General features: G+C 42.2%; 1 protein-coding gene across 3 annotated transcripts in view; it reads left to right on the top strand.

Annotated features, from left to right (window-relative positions):
- Positions 1-22,884, top strand: part of LOC115107604 (collagen alpha-1(XVIII) chain-like) — a 186,592-nt gene that overhangs the window by 129,950 nt on the left and 33,758 nt on the right. For all 3 annotated transcript variants that reach the window (XM_029631063.2, XM_029631046.2, XM_029631056.2), the window contains 3 exons: positions 11,538-11,659; positions 12,317-12,343; positions 15,619-15,825. In XM_029631063.2, the coding sequence (XP_029486923.2) occupies positions 11,538-11,659; positions 12,317-12,343; positions 15,619-15,825 (356 nt within the window). The remainder of the gene's footprint in view (positions 1-11,537; positions 11,660-12,316; positions 12,344-15,618; positions 15,826-22,884) is intronic.

Here is a 22,884-nt window from a genome sequence, read left to right on the forward strand (position 1 = left end):
AAGCTTTTTGTGCATAGGGAACATTTCTGAGATCTTTTACTTCAGTTCTTGAAACATGGGACCAACATTTTACATGTTTTAATTTTTTTATTTTTGTTCAGTATGGATAGTCAAAGATTTGTTTTGTATTATTCTACAAAGTCTTAGAAAAAGCATAGGCCTGTAGGCTATTTTCGTAAAAACATTTCAGTGTAATCCATTTGATAAACTTTTATTTCTAGATTCGATTAGTAGTCGAGTTCTAGTAATTAATAAAGCCCGGTTAAAGCTTCTTTTGACAAAGTAGAAACAAGAAAGATGATAATATAACCAGCCAGGTGCATTGGTTAAATGATTTGCCCTATTCCTGAATAAAAGCACCAGTGCATTAACAATTGTAAAGGATGAACAAGATATTAAAAGTCATTTGTTGATTGTATTGAACACTGTATTGTGCCCTCATATGCTTGCCTTTATGAGTTTGAGTTTATTTATTTTTACAGGGACAGTGCACATCATCAACGTTTCAGTAAAAGTGCCGGTTTTAGCCAGCCGGCTAATTTTCGAACGCAGTCCCTGGGCAGGTTATTAAAAACAATTACAATACAGACAATCAATGAGCAGTGAGCACACGCAGAGCAACATAGGACAAGCAAGACGTAGCATACAGACAGAGCAACATGGCACAAAAAGCAACAAGACAAAATCCATAAAAGCAACAAAGTGTTTCAACCCCTCACAAGCAACAGACAACATGGAAAGCGGCAATACAAAGGTGCTTTTCCTTAAGGGAACTATACAGTCACCTGTCATGGCGGAACTTGTGGATCAGCTGCCATATGTTTGGTTTTTCTGTTTAATAAAAATATTGAGTGGAGGGGGAGCCAGGCCATTTAGACATGCGTCGGTGTATTGCACAAGATTTTCCCAACTCAGGAGCTCATGCTTTCTGAGGATGTAACAGTAAGGATGGCTATTGGGCTTCCTATCAAGCACTTTGAGAGCCTGTTTGTAGACAGACTGAATGGGTTTTAATGTTGTACAGCAAGCTTGGGCCCAACTAGTCAAGCAGTATGTTAAGTTGGGGAGTGTCATAGATTTGAAGTACAGTTTTGCTACCTCTGTAGTCAAACAATGTTGTATAAATCGGAAATTAGCTAGGTTGAATTTGGTTATTTGAATTACCTTTTTCACCTGCTTTTTAAAAGAGGAGGTTGGAATCAAGTATGATGCCAAGGTACTTAAAAACAGATACCACCTGGAGCTTCTCCCCTGACACGTAGACATCTGGCTCAGAAGCACCTGTTGCCCTCTTTGTAAAGAACATGCAGACAGTTTTTTTTCACATTGAGATGCAAACACAAGTCACTGAGGCACTTTGTAACCTGGACCATTACAGTGGTGAGTTCTTGTGCAGCTTGTTGTTTGCTCTTTGCATGCACATGTATCATTGTATCATCTGCATACATTTGAACTGCAGACCCAGTACAGACAAAAGGCAGATCATTAATGCACAGGCTGAAAAGGAGGGGCCACAGTATTAACCCTTGGGGCACGCCCACATCATAGCTAAGAGTGGGTGACAGCTCATTGCTCACTCTGACATACTGAGTTCTGCCTTCAAGGTATGATTTCATCCATCTTAAGTCATCGGGGGAAAAGTTGAACTTGGACAATTTTGTGATGAGAATCTCATGGTTAACAGTATCAAAAGCCTTCCTTAGGTCCAGAAACACAGCCCCAACAACGTCCCCTTTGTCCATCTTGGACTAAACATTTTCCAGAAGAAAGCAGTTGGCCGTTTCTGTGGAGTGTTTCGCTCTGAATCCAAACTGCATGGAGTGTAATGTGAAGGGGCTGTTGTTGAGGTGGGCAATCATCTGTTCTGCTACACACTTTTCAAGAACATTCGACACCACAGGTAGTATACTAAGGGGCCTGTAGTTACTCACGTCAGCAGGGTCACCCAATTTAAAGATAGCCGTTATTATGGCCGACTTCCATACCCTTGGAAACACCCCCGGACCAATAGATGTGTTTTGGTGACCTTAGTAATGGGGCCAATGAGTGACTCTTTGTAGTTTTTAAGTCCAGTCCAAACACGTCTTTGGCTTTAGAGTTCTTTAGTGAGCTAATCACCTTGTTCACCTTTGACTCACAAACCTCCCTTATAATGAAGACGGGTTGAGCGTCATTTACTAGCACTGAGCCCAAGAAACCAGTGGAGGGGTTCTGTGTCAGTACCCTGACAGAGTCAATAAAGTAGGAATTGAAGGCTATTGCTATTTAGACTGCATGTGTTTGTTATTCACCACGATTTCTAGTCTTTTTGCGGTGTTACTATGGTCTTTCCCTACTTTTTTCGATTCTCCCAGATCAATTTAGAATTTCCCTTTGCTTCACCAATTATGTTAATAAAAATGTTTGCCTTGGCCTGTCTGATTTCTTTCATCATCTTATTTCTCAACATGGTAAACCTACATCTGTCATGCTCGGATTTGGATTTTAGGGCTGTTTTTAGAGCCAATCTCGTTCTTTCATCAATTTCCAGATTTCTTCATTTAGCCAAGGAAGAGTGCTCTTTTGGCCAGGATTGGATTTGATTTTCTTTAGGAAACCATTTATTGTAGTCTGGATTGTGGATAGAAAAACCTGACTATCAGCTTCCACATCTGTATAGGACAAGAGATCGTTCCAGTTAATTCCCTTAATTGCATTTTCAAAATAATTTAATTCACTCTTACATGGAACCCAAACCGGCTGCGCGCGTGTGCTATCGTGCATAAATGTATTTTGTTCCCCTACACCAAACGCGATCACAACACGCAGGTTAAATATCAAAACAAACTCTGAACCAATGACATTAATTTGGGGACAGGTTGAAAGCATGAATCATGTATGGCAATTTAGCTAGTTAGCTTGTACTTGCTAGCTGATTTGTCCTATTTAGCTAGCTTGTTGTTTCTAGCTAATTTGTCCTGAGATATAAACACTAAGTTGTTATTTTACCTGAAATGCACAAGGTCCTCTACTCCGACAATTAATCCACACATAAAACGGTCAACCGAATCGTTTCTAGTCATTGCTCACTCTGATCTCTCGTCCTTCCATGCTTTTTCATCTTTGAATTTATATGGTGATTGGCATCTACACTTTCATGGTATAACCATGACAACCGGCAAAACATTTTGTCTTACCTGCTTCTATAAACCAGTGAGGAGAGGGGATAGGCAGGACTTGTAGCGCGATCTGCGTCAGAAATAGAAAGGACTTCTATTTTAGCCCTTGGCAACGCAGACGCTCGTTGGCGCACGCACGAGCAGTGTGGGTGCAATAATTGAATAACATGGATTTCTAAATGTATTTTGCGACGCTCGCACACGCGCTGTGTCCGCTTAGGTATTCTTAGTTGATCCAGCTTTCTAACAAGTAGAGAGGTTAAACTTGCTCTTAGAAAGCTTTCTGGCTATAAGTGTCAGATTATGATCAGATAGCCCAGGAACCATATTGAATGATTTAGTCACTCTCTCTGGTTTATTACTGAACACCAAATCAATCAGTGTTTTAGAGCAACAAGTCACCCTGCTTGGCCCTTTAACTAGCTGTGTAAGGTCAAAGGTATTAGTGATCCGTTTGAGGGTTTTCCTACAAGACTCCGATTAAGATGACCTCTTTCCCAAAATCACATTCCCTAAGCATGTTATTAAACTGATATAAAAACACACTTTGGGTGGAAGGTTGTCTATACATTCCAATAAGGGTAAAAGACATTTAGTGTAACGTTCAGGCCAATACATTCTAGTTCATTATCACATGACCACTCAATTTGTTTACATCGGATATGTTCTTTAATGTAAATCATCAGACCCCCTCCTCTTCCTTCAATCCTGTCTCTCCTGAAAACATTGTAGCCAGGCACAATCAAAGCAGCATATGGAGAGTTTTTATGGAGCCATGTCTCTGAAAGGCAGAGGAAGTCAAGGTTAGAGTCTGAGAAGATGTTGAATTTGATCACTTTTTGGAATGACGCTAGTAGACCGTTGGGCTTAGCTCGTGGGTCCCAGATGACTCGCGAGGGATTGACACATTGAAAAAAGTTAAACTTTTCTGTGTTTTCTGATGGCTGCGTTTAGGCTGTTTAATTAGGGGCAGTTCGGTAGCACAATTAACAATCCCTCCCGCCTGCACTAGATGCGGGGAACTAATTAAAACAACTTGCGTACCAGAAGCAGAGTCAGGGATCGCATATAGCGACTTGGGTATGTTTGAAGAGTCAAATTCCATCCTGGAGCTGGGTGAGTCGAGAGAAACCATGGGACCATAGCACTCAACCAGTTCCGCAGCGGCGACAATCAGTGGACGAGGTCATCCACTGCTTTCCACTCAGGTGAGTATCCCTGGCTCGGTGATGTCAGGCCCAGGATTGAGTTGCTCATCCCCGGAGAGCAGGAGGGTAGTGAACAGGTAGTTTAACAGTTTACGATAAATGTTGGACTTGTGTTTGTTACTTCTAAGCGGTTCAGTGGAATAGGGAGAGAGGTAGACCTGGCCATTATTCAGAACATTATGGTATGCTGTGTACTGTCCGCTCCCGTGGAACGGTGAACCAATGTGTTTTGGTGTTGATATTCTCCGGCAGTAGATTGATTGTGTCATCCCAGCAAGGACGCACTGAGATTATCAGTAGAGCAGCTACATAACTGACAATCATGGCAATGTACTGGAGATAAAACACATAATTGCACTTTAAATCTTTGCATAAGTTACTTAGCTGGTGTCGGCATACACCTGATGTTTTAGGTAAAATAACAGCTTTCGTATGAGAAGCGGCACTTGCCGCACCACCCTCCCTTCCGTCTGCCATTGAACTTAAGAAGGTGTGGCTCGTGGCAGTGCCTGGTGCCCCGGAGAAGAGGGCCATGGAGAAGAGGTCCATGGCCACCCAGAAACAAACCTTGTCAATCACCTTCCCAATCAAAACCCAGCTTATCCAATATAATTTGCTTGCTTTGTGCCCCCAGTGATAAAGATACAAGCATCCACACATTCCTTGATCTGCATGAATCAATCTGGTCATCTCTTTATGCTTCAGGACCACAGTCAGCACACAGCTTCAGGGGTTTGTGTGAGCAAGCCCCACAAACAATTCAGTTGCACTGCACACAGTTTTCATGGCCGTTGTTTCATGTGCACCTGTCGCATAGTCTCTCTGAAGCGGTTGAATGGCATGGTCTCTCTGAAAAAATACCTATCAAACCAAATTGACTCCACATCGATGCTTTTTCCACCGTGTGCCTATCAGACATACAAGAGTGCAATAAATGCTTTGAGTTTATCCATAGACATGTCCCACATACGATTTCCTTTTCTGTGCGCATGAGCAACAGTACAATCTCTGATGTGCTGCAACATCTGCATGTCACATAAACTTCATTATTTTCTACCCAAACCGTGCCATCCCTCCCAGACTCCTGTCTCACCGTGGCAGTTGGGATCACCATCTGTCAGCTCTGTTCTGCGGCAAAGCTCAAGCATTGGACGCAGAGGCTCGAAGTCAGAATCAGAACCGATCTGAATCAGAATCAGATGAAGACTCTTCATCAGCAACGTCGATTTCAAGCTCAATATCCAATCCTGCATCCGACTCCAATTCCTCTCAATTCTGCAGCATTTGCAATGCTGTCAATGCGTCTATTCATTTGGTTCGGCTTGCCATTGTGAACTACAAACATGTATGTTGTACCCAGTGTCGGATTTGGATCTCAGATTTATATACCATTGCCAGCCTTTCATAATAAAATATTTAGACCGGCCACAATTCTTCATAATCATTACACTGTTCTAAATTTAATCACCCTCTTCACCCTCGTCATTCAGATCAATCCAATTAAATCACCCTCTTCACCCTCCTTATCATTTAGTTCATTGAAGTCACGTGCGCCATGATCAATTTCTGTCTAGTTTCTAACACATATTCATCCATTGACAGAATAACATTTTAATTTGAAATGTATTATGTTGCTAGTTTTTGCTTAGTAGCAAGAAGCAATGCTGCCACGCGAGTGGTCATGTGCCGAATGCATGGACATCACAGATATTCTTGGAAAAAGTGACATTTGGAAATAGAGCTGCACCTACTTTAATTTTGAGAGTTATTTGAGAAAGGTAAGTGTCATAGAAACTGCAGAGTATGCTCTTTCTGATACTATATATAAATAAATAAACATTTCCTGCATATTCTTCCTCTGATGGACTATTTGATAAAGTGATGCCTCTTTCCCTGCATCTCTCAATTACAAGATGCGCCCATCTCTTAATGTACAATTTGACAACTGATAGACCTAGTATTGTCACTCAACAGATTGTCAATTTAATCTTGTCAGTAGGATAACTCTTATTGTGTGAAATTAGTTTCGGGATAGTTTGTGTAGTTTCAATGGGCCGGCTGTGCAGGCAGACTGGCATTGTTTGTTTCCCGCTCATCAACTTGGATAGAGTCAAGGATATGTTTTGCATTATTCTAAAGGCCTACAGCAACACTTAGCATGTTCTGGTGTCTCTTACAATAAATGTGATTAGTAACAGTTACAATAAAGAAAACAATCCGGTAACAGCTTCTTTTTACAAAGTAAAATGTAAATGAGAACAGTATAAACCCGCAAGGCGCACGTTCAAATGAACAATTATTTATCTCATACAAATATTTAACTTAGACAAGTCGGTTAAGAAAAAATCCCCCTTTATTTAAAGGCTGCCTTTCAAGCAATGGGAACCTCTTCAGAGAGGAGAGGCAGGTTAAATGATGGGGCTGCAACCTTAAAGAAGATAAAGGATCTAAACCATCTGACCCAGATGTTTTTTTTGGGGTCAAGTTTAAGGAGCTCTTTTAGCACCTCAGACTCAGTGACTCCCTGCAGGGAGAAAGTTCGTAGCTGTGCAGGGGAAAAGAGGGATCGGGACTAGTCGCATTAGAAGGGATGGGAGATAAGGAAATGTTGGACGAGCAATGATGCATGGCTGAGTCAAATAGGAATATTGACTTAACGAAGTTGTTATTAAAGAGCTCAGCCATGTGCTCCTTGTCAGAAACAACCACATAAACATTAAGGGACATGGGCAGCTGTGAGGAGGAGGGTTTATTCTTTAGGTCTTTAACCATTTTCCAGAACTTCTTGGTTGTTAGACCCACATAGACAGAACTATTAAAGTAACTAACTTTGGCCTTCCGGATAGCCTGAGTGCACTTATTTCTCATCTGCCTGAACGAGAGCCAGTTAGCCTGAGTATGCGTGTGCCGAGCCTTTCACCAAATGGAATTATTGAGGTGGAGTAACTCTGCCAGATCATGGTCGAACCAGGGGCTGAACCTGTTTTTTCCCCCTCTCCGACAGAGGGAATCAAGCTGATTCTATACCAATTTACAGAGGCCAAGTCATGCAGGAAGGCTTGCTCTTTAATGTTTTTTTAGCAAGTGTCTATAACAAATCAGGACAGGTAATTTCACTGAGCAGCCATTATGAGCACAGGCTGTAAAATCAAATTGTTTGGGGACAGACTTTGTTTAGACAACTGAGCACTGAAGGTGTTCCTTGGTCAAAATTGCCACTCCACCACCTTTGGAAGATCTGTCTTGGCGAAAAAGGTTATAACCAGAAAGGTTAACTTCAGTGTTCAAAACACTTTCTTAATTGGGGCTAGCAACAGTAGATGGTCCAGGGTGTACATAAACATTTCCAGATATCATAAGCAGTAATACAATCAGGGCACGGCAGAGGACAGGGAGTGTTAATTGTCTATGAAATTTGAATGTGCATCAGATGGCAATAAGATCATATTGTACAGAAATTTCATCAGGTAACATGAATTCAAAGCTGGCGAGAGTTGGTTAGAATAGGATGAGAGGCCAAGAGTCTGTGTAACCAATAGTCAGAATCCCGAGTGTGGGAACAAACAGCTTGTCCCATGGTTAGGTAAACAAGCAAGTTCATAGTTAACAAAGCGCACAGGAGTCGTGAAGCAAATAGTATTAATCAGAATAAAAAAATATATAACGACTTGGGGTTAGCCATTGTAAGTTCAGAGTCACTCGCCCCAACAAGATAACTTGAGAGAGTAGCTCTGAGTCCAGTAGGCTATAAAAGTATGCGATTGAAATACTTAAATAGTAGGCCTATACTAGTTAATTAAAGTGTTTGAGTAAGATCACATAATAATTAGCCTACCTACAATTCTGATCAGTCCAAAGTCTGCGGTGAGTGCGTGTGGCGGGGGTACCTGTACCAGACGGGGAGACGGGCCATGGCGGACGTTGAACAGATCGCCAGGTGGAATCCAAGCAGCAGGCAACGGGAGAAGGTGTCACACCCGCTTGGGAGATGCTTTTGTTGGGAGGCAGATTCCTTGAGTAAAATACCTGCTTGCTAGCTAACGTAGCTAGCAAGTCTCTGTCCACCATTTCTTTTCTCTTCAGTTTTGGGAAATGGTCCTTTACGACGTCCAAAAAAAGTTGTCCTGTGGCTGTTTTATTTTGGAGATTGCAAGGAGGATATCTTCTGAGGTGATCAAAGCAACACTGTTCTTTCTTATTGAGGTCATTTACAATTGAAGTGTCCTGGCTGCATTTCAGTTCATAAAATAGATTAATCAAAGGGGTACTGTATTGTAAAGACCTCTGCACAGAGGGGGCTTCAAATGCCTCTGCATTCGGGTGGGGGAGGCTGTGAAACTCTCCTGCCATTATTAGGCTTAAGGGCTTTGACTTTTCTCACTTCACACCTCAGTGCTAATTTGAAGTTGTAGCCGGATCTGTTCTGTCTTAGCAAGCTTGGTAGCCTTAACTTAGCATTCAGTCCTTATAAAGTAAAATATATCATTGTAATTTTTTCTTGGCTTTAAAAGTAGTTTCAGACTAAACATGACTCACTCAGTTGGTGTTTTCAGGTTTCTGTTGTGCTTCTTTTGTTGGTTGTTGGTTTGCCAGAGCATTAGCTGTATAGTCCTTGGAAATAAGAATCTTTGGTAGTAGGAATCCTTCCATGTCATTTTGATTTGGAGTGAAGGTTATTTTGTGGAGGGTATAACTTATATAACTCTAAATCTGTTTTTTTTAAGACATGCTGAAAAATGCGGGAGCCCATCTGCTCATGCGCCAGGGCATTACAGACTAGTGCCAACGCTGATAAGTAGGCATCACACAAACTCAGCATTACACTATTGCTGTTCTAAGAGTGAAAACCCAGGAAAAAAGGCTCTTAATAGTTTTATTGTTGTGATAAAAAAATGTACAAATGAACAGTGGAAAATACAAACATTTAGAGATGTTCGATCAGGTTGAAGTTTAGGCTTTTCATTTGTAAAAAAAAGTTGTACAAATGAGCAGTGGAAAATACAAACATTCAGAGACTTGTCCCGAAGCAACCCTTGCGTTCTCTTGGCTGTGTGCTTAGGGTTGTTGTCTTGTTGGAAGGTGAACCTTTGTCCCAGTCGGAGGTACTGAGCTCTATGAAGCAGGTTTTCAAGGACCTCTCTGTACTTTTCTCTGTTAATCTTCCCCTCAATCCTGACTAGTCTCCACTGAAAAACATCCCCACAGCATGATGCTGCCACTGCCGTGCTTCACCGTAGAGATGGTGCCAGGTTTCCTCTAGACGTAAGGCTTGGCATTTAGGCCAAACTGTTCAATCTTGGTTTCATCAGACCAGAGAATGTTGTTTCTCATGGTCTGAGAGTCCTTTAGGTGCCTTTTGGCAACTTCCAAATATTCTATCATGTGCCTTTTACTGAGGAGGCCACAAAGGCCTGATTGGTGGAGTGCTGCTGAGATGGTTGTCCTTCTGGAAGATTCTCCCAACTCCACAGATGAACTCTAGAGCTCTGTCAGAGTGACCATCGGGTTCTTGGTCACCTACCTGACAAGGCCCTTCTCCCCAGATTACTCAGTCTGGCAGGGTGGCCATTTATAATGATGGATGCCACTGTGTTCTTGGGGGCCTTCAATGCTGCAGACATTGTTTGGTACCCTTCTCTAGATCTGTGCCTCGACACAATCCTATATCGGACAATTGGCTAGGTTTTTGCTCTGACATGCACTGTCTACTGTGGGACTTTATATAGACAGGTGTGTGCCTTTTTCAAATCATGTCCAATCAATTTAATTTACCACAGGTGGACCAGATGTAGAAACATCTCAAGGATGATCAGTGGAAACAGGATGCACCTGAGCTCAAATTTGAGTCTCATAGCAAAGGGTCTAAATATGTGCAACAAAATTCTAAATAAACATTTTTTTCTTTGGAAATATGGGGTATTGTGTGTAAGATTGATGAGGAAAATGTTTTATTTAATCCATTTTAGGATAAGGCGGTAATGTAACAAAATATAGAAAAAGTCAAGAAGTCTGAACACTTTCCGAATGGACTGTATGTTTGGGGGAAATCAATACAGCACATTACTGAGTACCACTCTCCATATTTTAATGCATAGTGGTGGCTGTAATATTTTATGGGTACTCTTGTAATCGTTAAGGCCTAGGATTTTTTGAGGATAAAAAATAAACATAATGAAGCTAATCACATAAAAAATCCTTGAAGGAAACCTCGTTCAGTCTGCTTTCCACAGACACTGGGAGATTGTTGTTTACCAAGAAGACAGTGAATGTACCGGAGTTGCCGAGTTCCAGTTTTGACTTCAATCTATGTGAAGACTTAAATGGTTGTCTGGCAATGATCACCATCCAATTTGACAGAGTTTGAAGAATTTAATGAATAATGGACATATATTGTACAGTCCAGTAGTGCATTAATCTTGGAGATTTACACTGAAAGACTGGGCAAGTCTTTGTTCCTGCTCTCCCCAGGGACAAGTTGAATATTGCAAAGCTGTTTGTTGAAGGTCTTAATTTCTCCACTAGATGGAGACAGTATCCTTGTACAGTGCCTAGAGAAAGTATCCATACCCATTGACTCATTTTGTTTGGTTACAGCCTGAATTTAAAATTGATTAATTTTAGATTTTGTGTCACTGGCCTACACACAATATCCCATGATGTCAAAATGTAATTGTTTTTAGAAGTTTTTACAAATATATTGAATATGAAAAGTTTTTAACCCCTTTGTTATGGCAAGCCTAAATCCATTCAGGAGTAAACATTTGCTTAAGTCCCATAATAAGTTGCATGGACTCACTCTGTGTGCAATAATAGTGTTTAACATGATTTTTAAACGACTACCTCATCTCTGTACTCCACACATACAATTATCTGTAACTATCTCAGATTCAACCACAAAGACCAGGGAGGTTTTCCAATTGTACTTATTGGTAGATAGGTAAAGCAAAAACACAGGCATTGAATATCCCTTTGAGCTGGGTGAAGTTATTAATTGTTGTATCAATACACCCAGTCACTACAGAAAATACAGGCGTCCTTCCTAACTCAGTTGCCGGAGAGGAAGGAAACTGCACAGGCATTTAATACAATTTAAACCCTTTGAAGGTTTATATTCAGGTGGTAATAACTTTTGCCTTTCTTTCTTTCTGTCTTTCTTTCTTTTGTTTTCCAGACCAGGGTGGATCTAGAGGCGAGAAGGGCGACAGAGGAGAGAAAGGAGACAGAGGTCCTATTGGTTCAAAGGGAGATTCTGGTTCTGAGTCAGGCACACGAGGAGGGGCACGTGGAGAGAAGGTGCGGACTTATATAATCAATCTTAAACTACTAAATGCCTGACAACACATTTAAACAGTGGTGTATATATCAACGTTAGTACATCAACTAGTTAAAATTCCATGAAACAACCATGGTTGGTCTAAAAACATTGTAGTGTGATCAAGGTGACAGCCCAAAATGTCTATTAAATTTAAATTTCTCTTCAACTATTGAAGTCTATTTATACAGCACCATTCATACACCAACAGCAGCTCAAACAGCTTAATATGCTCTAGGTGTATTAGACCCGGAGTTTAATATCCAGATAGTGAATACAGAATATACTGTATGTATTCTTTCTTATGCATATATTATCAATGCTCAATGTCACAACAGTTGCTAGTGCGGAAGTATGTTTTTTTTAAATAACTCATACAGGCCTGCATCCATACGTTTCATTGCTTTCAAACAAACAAAAATTGTATGGCAATTTGCAAATACACCTGAGTATTCAAAACATTAAGAAAACCTGCTCTTTCCATGACATAGACTGACCAGGTGAAAGCTATGATCCCTTACAGATGTCACTTGTTCTATCCACTTCAATGGAGATGCTCGCAACTCAATATTAGGAAGGTCTATGGTATACTCAAATGCTAACTTGTTATTTTCTCTTGGGTGTTGTTTTTCCTACAGGGAGTGCTTGGAGAAAAGGGAATGAAGGTATGTTCAAATAATCTATTATTGTAACGTTGTGCTCCAAGTACTGTTGAATGCTTCTGCAAGCTTATTATTTATTGTCTGGACGAAGACGTTCAGGTCGAAACATTGCATAATATTGCACAAGCATTCAACAGAGATTGGAATTCTGTCTATCTATCTATCAAAGTTTTCATACCTCGTGATTTTTTTCCACATTTTGTTGTTATAGACTGAATTTAAAATGGATTAAATTGTGATTTATTTTTGTCACTGGCCTACCATACCCCATAATGAAACGGTGAAATGCCTTGAGTCAATAAGTATTTAACCCTTTTGTTATGGCAAGCCTAAATAAGTTTCAGGAGTAAAAATGTGCTTAACGAGTCACATAATAATTAGCATTGACTCTGTATGCAATAACAGTGTTTTTAGGACTACCTCATCTCTGTACCCCACACATACAATTCCCAGGAAGGTTTTCATATGCCTTGCAAAAAAACGGAACCTGTTGGTAGATGGGTAAATAAGAAGAAAAAAAGCAGACATTGAATATCCTTTTAAGCATGGTGAAGTTATTAATTACACTTTGGATGGGTAATCAATACACCCAGTCATTACAAAGATAAAGGCGTCCTTCCTAACTCAGTTGCTGAGGAGGAAGGAAAGCGCTCAAGGATTTCACCATGAGGCCAATGGCGGAGCCATTTCTGCATAGTGCATTTTTAAGGAATGGGTAGTTTTACAGGATAAGAAAAGAAACTGATTGGAGCTAAGCACAAGCAAAATCCTAGTTCAGTCTGCTTTCCACCAGACACTTGGAGATGAATTCACCTTTCAGCAGGACAACAACCTAAAACACAAGGTCAAATCTACACTGGAGTTGCTTACCAAGAATACAGTGAATGTTCCTGAGTGGCAGAGTTATAGTTATGACTTAAATCTACTTGAAAAGGTGATTCTAACATGTAATGACTCAGGGGTGTGAATACTTATGTGAATTGGCAAACATTCCCGAAACATGTTTGCACTTTGTCGTTATGGGGTATTGTTTGTAAATGGGTCATAAAGAACATCTACTTTATCCATTTTGAATTCAGGCTGTAACACAACAAAATGTGGAACAAGTCAAGGGGTATGAAAACTTTCTGACTTTACATTTTGTACCTTGAATGTGAAAGTTACTGGATGTGGGACAACACTACCTTTTAAACTCCAAATAAACACATAATAATGAATGGCACTCCAGATGCCTTGTTCATGTGCCAGTCTATTGTCTTGTAACCAAAAAGCATTTTATTATCAGTCTCCCCCATAACTTTTTAAATAGCCTCATTTATAATCAGTCAATGCACTTTGATCCAGATGGTGTGACTGAATGAAGCACTCTCCTCCCCCTGTACTTAAATATATTTCTCAGATATATAGTGTAGACTCTATTAACTACTGTTATGGGATTGTCAAAGCCTTTCTGTTCAGTTAATTTTAACTCGGTCATCCATTGCTTGATTTGGAAGCAAATGGCCTATTTCTCACATCATATACAGTGGGGCAAAGAAGTATTTAGTCAGTTTAAGTTCTCCCACTTAAAAATGAGAGAAAGGCCTGTAATTTTCATCATAGGTACTCTTCAACTATGACAGACAAAATTTGAAAAATAATCCAGAAAATCACATTGTAGGATTTTTAATAATAAGTATTTAGTCACCTACAAACAAGCAAGATTTCTGGCTCTCACAGACCTGTAACTTCTTCATTAAGATGCTCCTCTGTCCGCCACTAGTTACCTGTATTAATGACACCTGTTTAAACTTGGTATCAGTATAAAAGACACCTGTCCACAACCTCAAACAGTCACACTCCAAACTCCACTATGGCAAAGACCAAAGAGCTGTCAAAGGACACCAGAAACAAAATTGTATACCTGCACCAGGCTGGGAAGACTGAATCTGCAATAGGTAAGCATCTTGGTTTGAAGAAATCAACTGTGGGAGCAATTATTAGGAAATTGAAGACATACAAGACCACTGATAATCTCCCTCGATCTGGGGCTCCACGCAAGATCTCACCCTGTGGGGTCAAAATGATTACAAGAACGGTGAGCAAAAATCCCAGAACCACACGGGGGAACCTAGTGAATGACCTGCAGGGATCAAAGTAACAAAGCCTACCATCAGTAACACACTATGCTGCCAGGGACTCCAATCCTGCAGTGCCAGACGTGTCCCCCTGCTTAAGCCAGTACATGTCAGGCCCGTCTGAAGTTTGCTAGAGAGCATTTGGATGATCCAGAAGAAGATTGGGAGAATGTCATATGGTCAGATGAAACCAAAATATAACTTTTTGGTAAAAACTCAACTCGTCGTGTTTGGAGGACAAAGAATGCTGAGTTACATCCAAAGAACACCATACCTACCGTGAAGAATGGGGGTGGAAACAACATCCTTCGGGCTGTTTTTCTGCAAAGGGACCAGGACGACTGATCCGTGTAAAGGAAAGAATGAATGGGGCCATGTATCGTGAGATTTTGAGTGAAAACCTTCTTCCATCAGCAAGGGTATTGAAGATGAAACGTGGCTGGGTCTTTCAGCATGACATTGATCCCAAACACACCGCCCGGGCAACGAAGGAGTGGCTTCGTAAGAAGCATTACAAGGTCCTGGAGTGGCCTAGCCAGTCTCCAGATCTCAATCCCATAGAAAGTCTTTGGAGGGAGTTGAAAGTCCGTGTTGCCCAGCAACAGCCCCAAAACATCACTGCTCTAGAGGAGATCTGCATGGAGGAATGGGCCAAAATACCAGCAACGGTGTGTGAAAACGTTTGACCTCTGTCATTGCCAACAAAGGGTATATAACAAAGTATTGAGAAACTTTTGATATTGCCCAAATACTTAACTTCCACCATAATTTGCAAATATATCCATTAAAAATCCTACAATGCGATTTTCTGGATTTTTTTTCTCATTTTGTACCTAGTTGAAGTGTACCTATGATGAAAATTACAGGCCTCATCTTTTTAAGTGGGAGAACTTGCACAATTGGTGGCTGACTAAATACTTTTTTGCCCCACTGTATGTTGAAATTAATTACATTTTTGGGAAAGTCACATTTACACAACATCTTGTATGTGTAGCATGATGTACGAATTATAATACACATAATGCTATGTACAACACATGCAGTTTTATCTTAAAGTTGTTCCTGAAGCTAACATAATGGTTTTCTGTCTCCATACCAATACGGTATTCTTTGGAAACAACATAGATGTATAACTTTTTGATTGTCCTGTTGTCTACGTAGGGAAAAGCAGGCTTTGGCTACCCCGGCTCGAAGGGTGACCCCGGCCCCGCTGGTCCCCCCGGACCACCCGGCCTCCCAGGGCCAGCAGCAGAGGTGGTATCACGTGGCGACGGCTCCGTGGTTCAGACGGTGGCGGGTCCAAGAGGACCAGCTGGGCCTCCTGGTGCCTCCGGCCCTGAGGGACCCGCAGGAGCTGACGGAGAGCCTGTGAGTTGGCTTCCGTTCCCATCCACCTCCATACCAGTAGAGCAGGGGTCAACCCTCATATTTTGCCCCAAAAAAGTCTCCTCTTGTTTTATCATCAGGTGAATGATAATGGCAAGGAGAATTACTCAATATTTTTATAGATTTGGTATTTTTTTTTACCTACCCACATCAGTTTATAGCAGCTGTTTCGCTAGTTAAACAAATGTTAGCCATGTGTTGGCAAAAATGTATATCCATGTAACTAAAAGTGTGTTTATGCTGTTGTTGCTATCCATATTCTTAAACATTGGAGGGGGATCCACAAAAATATATATATACACTGAACAAAAATATAAATGCAACATGGAACAATTTTACTGAGTTACAGTTCATGCAAGGAAATGAATCCATTGACATAAATGCATTAGGTCCTAATCTATGGATTTCACATGACTGGGAATACAGATATGCATCTGTTGGTCACAGATACACTACACTAGCACCATCATAAAAAAAATAATAGTAATACATTTTTCACCTTTATTTAACCATGTAGGCCAGTTGAGAACAAGTTCTCATTTACAACTGCGACCTGGCCAAGATAAAGCAAAGCAGTGCGACACAAACATCAGAGTTACACACGGGATAAACAAACGTACAGTCAATAACACAATAGAAAAATCTATATACAGTGTGTGCAAATGTAGTAAGATTAGGGAGGTAAAGGCAATAAATCGGCCATAGTGGCAAAATAATTACAATTTAGCAATTAAACACTGGAGTGATAGATGTGCCAAAGATGAATGTGCAAGTAGAGATACTGGGGTGCAAAGGAGCAAAATAAATAAATAACAATATGGGGATGAGGTAGTTGGGTGGGCTATTTACAGATGGACTGTGTACAGGTAAAATGATCGGTAAGTTGCTCTGACAGCTGATGCTTAAAGTTAGTGAGGGAGATATATGACTCCAGCTTCAGTGATTTTTGCAATTTGTTCCATTGGCAGCAGAGAACTTGAAGTGAAGGTGGCCAAAGGAGGAGTTGACTTTGGGGATGACCAGTGAAATATACCTGCAGGAGCGCGTGCTACGGGTGGGTGCTGCTATGGTGACCAATGAGCTGAGATAAGGCGGGGCTTTACCTAGCAAAGACTTATAGATGACCTGGTGCCAGTGGGTTTGGCGACGAATATGAAGCGAGGACCAGCCAATGAGAGCATACAGGTCGCAGTGGTGGGTAGTATATGGGCCTTTGGTGACAAAACGGATGGCACTGTGATAGACTATATTCAATTTGCTGTGTAGAGTGTTGGAGGCTATTTTGTAAATTACATCGCCAAAGTCAGGTAAGATCAGTTTTACTAGGGCATGTTTGGCAGCATGAGAGAAGGAGGCTTTGCTGCGAAATAGGAAGCCGATTCTAGATTTAATTTTGGATTGGAGATGTTTAATGTGAGTCTGGAAAGTCAGTTTACAGTCTAACCAGACACCTAGGTATTTGTCGTTGTCCACATATTCTAAGTCAGAACTGTCCAGAGTAGTGACGCTAGACGTGCGGGCGGGTGCAGGCAGCGATCGGTTGAGGAGCATGCATTTAGTTTTACTTGCATGTAAGAGCAGTTGGAGGCCATGGAAGGAGTGTTGTATGGCATTGAAGCTCGTTTGGAGGTTAGTTTACACAGTGTCCAAAGAAGGGCCAGAAGTATACAGAATGGTGTCGTCTGCGTAGAGGTGGCTCAGAAAATCACCAGCAGCAAGAGCGACATCATTGATGTATACAGAGAAAAGAGTCGGCCCGGGAATTGAACCCTGTGGCACACACATAGAGACTGCCAGAGGTCCGGCCAACAGGCCCTCCGATTTGACACACTGAACTCTGTCTGAGAAGTAGTTGGTGAACCAGGCGAGGCAGTCATTTGAGAAACCAAGGCTGTTGAGTCTGCCAATAAGAATGTGGTGATTGACAGAGTCGAAAGCCTTGGCCAGGTCGATGAAGACGACTGCACAGTATTGTGTTTTATCGATGGTTATGATATTGTTTAGGACCTTGAGCTTGGCTGACGTGCACCCATGACCAACTCGGAAACCACATTCAAATCAAATCAAATCAAATCAAATTGTATTTGTCACATACACATGGTTAGCAGATGTTAATGCGAGTGTAGCGAAATGCTTGTGCTTCTAGTTCCGACAATGCAGTGATAACCAACAAGTAATCTAACTAACAATTCCAAAACTACTGTCTTATACACAGTGTAAGGGGATAAGGAATATGTACATAAGGATATATGAATGAGTGATGGTACAGAGCAGCATACAGTAGATGGTATCGAGTACAGTATATACATATGAGATGAGTATGTAGACAAAGTAAACAAAGTGGCATAGTTAAAGTGGCTAGTGACATAAGAATGCAGTCGATGATCTAGAGTGCAGTATATACATATGCATATGAGATGAATAGTGTAGGGTAAGTAACATTATATAAGGTAGCATTGTTTAAAGTGGCTAGTGATATATTTACATCATTTCCCATCAATTCCCATTATTAAAGTAGCTGGAGTTGGGTCAGTGTCAATGACAGTGTGTTGGCAGCAGCCACTCAATGTTAGTGATTGCTGTTTAACAGTCTGATGGCCTTGAGATAGAAGCTGTTTTTCAGTCTCTCGGTCCCAGCTTTGATGCACCTGTACTGACCTCGCCTTCTGGATGATAGCGGGGTGAACAGGCAGTGGTTTGGGTGGTTGATGTCCTTGATGATCTTTATGGCCTTCCTGTAACATCGGGTGGTGTAGGTGTCCTGGAGGGCAGGTAGTTTGCCCCCGGTGATGCGTTGTGCAGACCTCACTACCCTCTGGAGAGCCTTACGGTTGAGGGCGGAGCAGTTGCCGTACCAGGCGGTGATACAGCCCGCCAGGATGCTCTCGATTGTGCATCTGTAGAAGTTTGTGAGTGCTTTTGATGACAAGCCGAATTTCTTCAGCCTCCTGAGGTTGAAGAGGCGCTGCTGCGCCTTCTTCACGACGCTGTCAGTGTGAGTGGACCAATTCAGTTTGTCTGTGATGTGTATGCCGAGGAACTTAAAACTTGCTACCCTCTCCACTGCTGATCCATCGATGTGGATAGGGGGGTGTTCCCTCTGCTGTTTCCTGAAGTCCACAATCATCTCCTTAGTTTTGTTGACGTTGAGTGTGAGGTTATTTTCCTGACACCACACTCCGAGGGCCCTCACCTCCTCCCTGTAGGCCGTCTCGTCGTTGTTGGTAATCAAGCCTACCACTGTTGTGTCGTCCGCAAACTTGATGATTGAGTTGGAGGCGTGCATGGCCACGCAGTCGTGGGTGAACAGGGAGTACAGGACACATTGTATATCGGAGAAGGTATGGTGGGATTTGAAATGGTCTGTGATCTGTTTGTTAACTTGGCTTTCAAAGACTTTAGAAATGCAGGGTAGGAAAGATATAGGTCTGTAACAGTTTGGGTCTAGAGTGTTTCCCCCTTTGAAGAGGGGGATGACCGCGGAAAATTTACAATCTTTAGGGATCTCAGACGATACAAAAGAGGTTGAACAGGCTAGTGATAGGGGTTGCAACAATTGCGGCAGATAATTTTTGAAAAAGAGGGTCCAGATTGTCTGCTGGCTGACGTATTTTAGGGAGTGTTTGACAGTGATGAGGGGTGGTCGTTTGACCCCGTACCCATTACGGATGCAGGCATTGAGGCAGTGACCATTGACATCCTGGTTGAAGACAGCAGAGGTGTTTTTAGAGTGCAGCTTAGTCAGGATGATATCTATGAGGGTGCCCGTGTTTACGGATTTAGTGTTGTAGGGTAGGTTCCTTGATAATTTGTGTGAGATTGAGGGCAACTATCTTAGATTGTAGGATGTCCTGGGTGTTAAGCATATCCCAGTTTAGGCCACCTAACAGTACAAACTAAATGGGGAGGGGCAATTAATTCACATATGGTGTCCAGGGCAAAGCTGGGGGCTGAGGGGGGTCTATAACAAGCAGCAACAGTGAGAGACTTATTTCTGGAAAGGTGGATTTTTAAAAGTAGAAGCTTGAACTGTTTGGGACCTGGATAGCAGATTGCAACTCCACCCCCTTTGGCAGTTCTATCGTGGGGATGGAAATGCCTTCCTAAGCCAGGATTCAGCCACTGCTAGGACATTAGGGTTGGTGGAATGTGCTAAAGCAGTGAATAAAACAAACTTAGGGAGGAGGCTTCTGATAACATGTATGAAACCAAACTTTTACAGTTACAGGAGTCAACAAATGATAACGCCTGGGGAATAGGAGTGGAACTGTGGGCTACAGGGCCTGGGTTAACCTCTACATCACCAGAGGAACAGAGGAGGAGTAGGATAAGGGTACGGCTAAAGGCTATAAGAACTGGTTGTCTAGTGCGTTGGGGATAGAGAATAAAAGGAGCAGATTTCTGGGTGTGGTAGAATAGATTCAAGGCATAATGTACAGACAAGGATATGGTAGGATATGAGTACAGTGGAGGTGAACCTTGCGTGATGATGAGAGAGGTTTGGTCTCTGGAGGCACCAGTTAAGCCAGGTGAGGTCTGCACGTGTGTGGGGTGGGACAAAAGAGCTAACTAAGTAATTTTGAGTGGGACTGAGGGTTCTACAGTGAAATAAAACAATAAGATCTAGCCAAGACAGCAGTAGACAAGGCATATTGACATTAGAGAGAGACATAAAGCAATCACAGGTGTTGATCAGGAGAGCTAAGACAACAACGGGTAAATGGTGATAAATGGACAGAACAGGTCAGTTGGGTACATACAGAACCTGAGTTTGAGGCTGGGGCCAACAGGTAAACAAAATGAGGTACCGTGTTATTGAAACAGTCCAGGGGGCATCAGCTGTGTAGCCGAGTGATCATAGGGTCAAAAGAGCAGCAATAGGTGATTCCGGGTGCCGTTCGGTAGTCACTACTACGCTAGGCGAGCAGGGGACACAGCGTTCAGAAAAGCTAACGGGCCGGGGCTAGTAGACCACATCGGGCAATCACGTCGGCAGTCCAGTCGTGATGGATCAGCGGGGCTCTGTGTCGACAATAAAGGGCCAAGGCCAATTGGCAAAGGAGGTATTGTCGCCCTCGAATTAGCTGGTATATGGGCCTAGCTTGAGGCTAGCTCAAGGCTAGCTGGTGCTTGTTTCGGGACAGGTGTTTTTAACAGTAGACACTCGTTTGCAGCTAACAGCTGCGATGATCCGGTGTAATGATCCAGAGCGGCAGGAATCCAGTGATATGGTAGAAAGAAGCAGTCAGATATGCTCTGGGTTGATATTGAGCTGTGCAGACTGTCAGGTGTTGTCTTAGCTAAAGCTTGCTGGTGAACGAGAGACTAGTACCTAGTTAGCTGGCTAGCTCCTGATGGAAGTTCCAGTTATAAGGAATAAAAATAGCAGATCCGTACCACATTGGGTGAGGCGGGTTGCAGGAAAGTATATTTAGTTGATAGAAAGTGAGATTAAGATATGTACGAAAAAGACCGGCTATTTACACGGGATAAGACACAGGATAAGACAAAGACAAATATACACATCCTGCTGCTACGCCATCTTGGTCTTTGTTATAGGATGCCTCCTTTTCAACAAGTCAGTTCGACAAATTTCTGCCATGCTAGAGCCACCCCCCCGACAACTGCAAGTGCTGTTATTGTGAATTGGAAACCTCTAGGAGCAACTATGGCTCAGCCGCGATGTGGTAGGCCACACAAGCTCACAGAATGGGACCGCAGAAGTGCGTAGCGCGCATCTGTCCTCAGATGCAACACTCACTACCGAGTTCCAAACTGCCTCTGGAAGCAACGTCAGCACACAAACTGTTTGTCGGGAGCTTCATGAAATGGGTTTCCATGGCCGAGCAGCCGCACGCAAGCCAAAGATCACCATGCGCAATGCCAAGCATCGGCTGTAGTGGTGTACAGTTCGCCGCCATTGGACTCTGGAGCAGTGAAAACGCGTTCTCTGTAGTGATGAATCACGCTTCACCATCTGGCAGTCCGATGAATGGAACTGGGTTTGGCGGATGCCAGGAGAACGCTACCTGCCCGAATTCATAGTGCCAACTGTAAAGTTTGGAATAGGAATAATGGTCTGTGGCTGTTTTTCATGGTTCGGGCTCGGCTTCTTAGTTCCAGTGGAGGGAAATCTTAGCGCTCCAGCATACAATGACATTCTAGAAGATTCTGTGCTTCCAACTTTGTGGCAACAATTTGGGGAAGACCCTTTCCTGTTTCAGCATGACAATGCCCCTGTGCACAAAGCGAGGTCCATAAAGAAATGGTTTGTCGATCAGTGTGGAAGAACTTGACTGGCCTGCACAGAGCCCTGACCTCAACCCCATTGAACACCATTGGGATGAATTGGAATGCCGACTGCAAACCAGGCCTAATCGCCCAACATCAGTGCCCGACTTCACTAATGCTCTTTTGGCTGAATCCCAGCAGCAATCTTATAACATATATTGGAAAGCCTTCCCAGAAGAGTGGAGGCTGGTTTATCAGAAAATGGGGGACCAACCCATATTAATGGTCAAGACTTTGGAATGAGATGTTCATGGACCAGGTGTCCACAAACTATTTGCCATGTGGTGTACCTTAAAAAAAAAAAAGTAAGGGTGTGGATCAGTCAGTTTCTGGTTGAGCAGCATTTGCCTCATGCAGCACGACACATCTCCTTCGCATAAAGTTGATCAGGCTGTTGATTGTGGTCTCTTGCCGGAGGGGAGGGGGGAGAGCCTAATTAATTAATTACAATTGATTGATTTCTTTATATGAAATGTGACTCAGTAAAATCTTTGAAATTCTTGCATGTTGCGTTTATCTTTTTGTTCAGTGTCGTTTAAAAGCTTTGAAGGATAAGAGAACAATAGACTTTTCAGTGAGAAAAAATAATTTAAATTTAAAAAATAAGAAAAACAGACTTCTGTTATCAAAGACACTTGTGTTTATTTTAAGGAGAACAAGACTACTTAGCCTAAATTTGAACACCACCTCAGAAGCTTCGGCATCTTCCTAATTAGAGAATTAGAGAATTAGGGCCTATCACAGCCCAGC

The sequence above is a fragment of the Oncorhynchus nerka genome, linkage group LG3 (assembly GCF_034236695.1).
Source record: "Oncorhynchus nerka isolate Pitt River linkage group LG3, Oner_Uvic_2.0, whole genome shotgun sequence".
NCBI lineage: Eukaryota > Metazoa > Chordata > Actinopteri > Salmoniformes > Salmonidae > Oncorhynchus > Oncorhynchus nerka.